This window comes from Mya arenaria, chromosome 14, assembly GCF_026914265.1.
Source record: "Mya arenaria isolate MELC-2E11 chromosome 14, ASM2691426v1".
Taxonomy (NCBI): domain Eukaryota; kingdom Metazoa; phylum Mollusca; class Bivalvia; order Myida; family Myidae; genus Mya; species Mya arenaria.
This window is the reverse complement of record NC_069135.1, coordinates 59,052,929-59,054,511: the sequence shown is the minus strand read 5'-3', so window position 1 is coordinate 59,054,511 and position 1,583 is coordinate 59,052,929. Positions and strand designations below refer to the sequence as shown.

The 1,583-nt window shown below is 45.3% G+C and overlaps 1 protein-coding gene across 1 annotated transcript; it reads left to right on the top strand.

The window, feature by feature from the left end:
- LOC128216325 (protein PFF0380w-like) lies at positions 1–1,293 on the top strand. Its single transcript, XM_052922885.1, has 2 exons — positions 1–779; positions 885–1,293. The coding sequence occupies exons 1-2, from the start codon at positions 1–3 to the stop codon at positions 1,291–1,293; spliced, it is 1,188 nt and encodes a 395-aa protein (XP_052778845.1).
- Positions 1,294–1,583: the final 290 nt, after the last annotated feature.

Here is a 1,583-nt window from a genome sequence, read left to right as displayed (position 1 = left end):
ATGACGACACCGAGGCGAAGCGACGACTTCGACGGCACAGTGACCAAGAATATCATGGACGACTACGACGACACTGTAACCAATGATTGCATGTACGACTACGGCGACACTGTGACCAATGTTTGTAAGTACGACTACGACGACACTGTGACCAATGATAGCATGTACGACTTCGACGACACTTCAACCAATGATAGCAAGTACGACTACGACGACAACGTGACCAATGGTTGCAAGTACGCCTACGACGACACTGTGACCAAGGATAGCAAGTACGACGAAAACAACACTGTGATCAATGAAAGCGTGTACGACTACGACGAAACTGTGATCAATGATAGCAAGTACGACTACGACGACACTGTGACCAATGATAACATGTACGAATACAACGACACTTTGATCAATGATAGCAGGTACGACGACTACGACGGCATTGTGACCAATGATAGCATGTACGACTATGACGGCACTGTGACCAAGGATAGCATGTACGACTATGACGACACTGTGACCAAGGATAGCATGTACGACTACGACGACATTGTGACCAATGATAGCATGTACGACTACGACGACACTGTGACCAAGGATAGCATGTACGACTACGACGACACTGTGACCAAGGATAGTAAGTATGACTTCGACGACACTGTGACCAAGGATAGTAAGTACGACTACGACGACACTGTGACCAAGGATAGCATGTACGACTACGACGACACTGTGACCAAGGATAGCATGTACGACTACGACGACACTTTGACCAAGGATAGCATGTAGAACTACGACGACACTGTGACCAACGATAGCAAGTACGACTGCGACGACACTGTGACCAAGGATAGTAAGTACGACTATGACGAAACTGTGACCAACGATAGCAACTACGACTACGACGACACTGTGACCAACGATTGTAAGTACGACTACGACGACACTGTCACCAAGGATAACAAGTACGACTACGACGACACTGTGACCAAGGATAGCAAGTACGACTACGACGACACTGTGATCAACGATAGCAAGTACGACTACGACGACACTGAGACCAAGGATAGTAAGTACGACTACGACGACACTGTGACCAAGGATAGTAAGTACGACTACGACGATACTGTGACCAAGGATAACAAGTACGACTACGACGACACTGTGACCAAGGATAACAAGTACGACTACGACGACACTGTGACCAAGGATAGCAACGACACCGTCACCAATGATAGCATGTACGACTACGACGACACCGTGACAAAGGCTTTCAGGCGCGGCTACGAAAGAAATTGAAAAAAAACGTAATAAAGTATTACTTTGTGACTGTTTATTCGGCGTTACTTGTTTTATGTGATCACCATTGTGGTGTAGATGTTTTTAACATTGGATCAAACTTACCAGATGGCAGGCAATCCACTGGAGCCACCGACTCATCGCAACGGTCTATGTCCGAGCATCCGTCGCACGGTGTGTTTGGCTGAAAAAACGACAGTATTTGTAGAACATATTTGAACATTTATGATATGAACATTATGAGAAATTGCAAATATATAGTTATGTTATGTATATTTACAATATGATAA

Bases quoted from the DNA above. Each gene is read 5' to 3' on its own strand.
- LOC128216325 (XM_052922885.1), top strand. From the start codon at position 1: ATGACGACACCGAGGCGAAGCGACGACTTCGACGGCACAGTGACCAAG. The intron at 780-884 runs GTAGAACTACGA...GACCAACGATAG, and splicing joins ACTTTGACCAAGGATAGCAT to CAACTACGACTACGACGACA.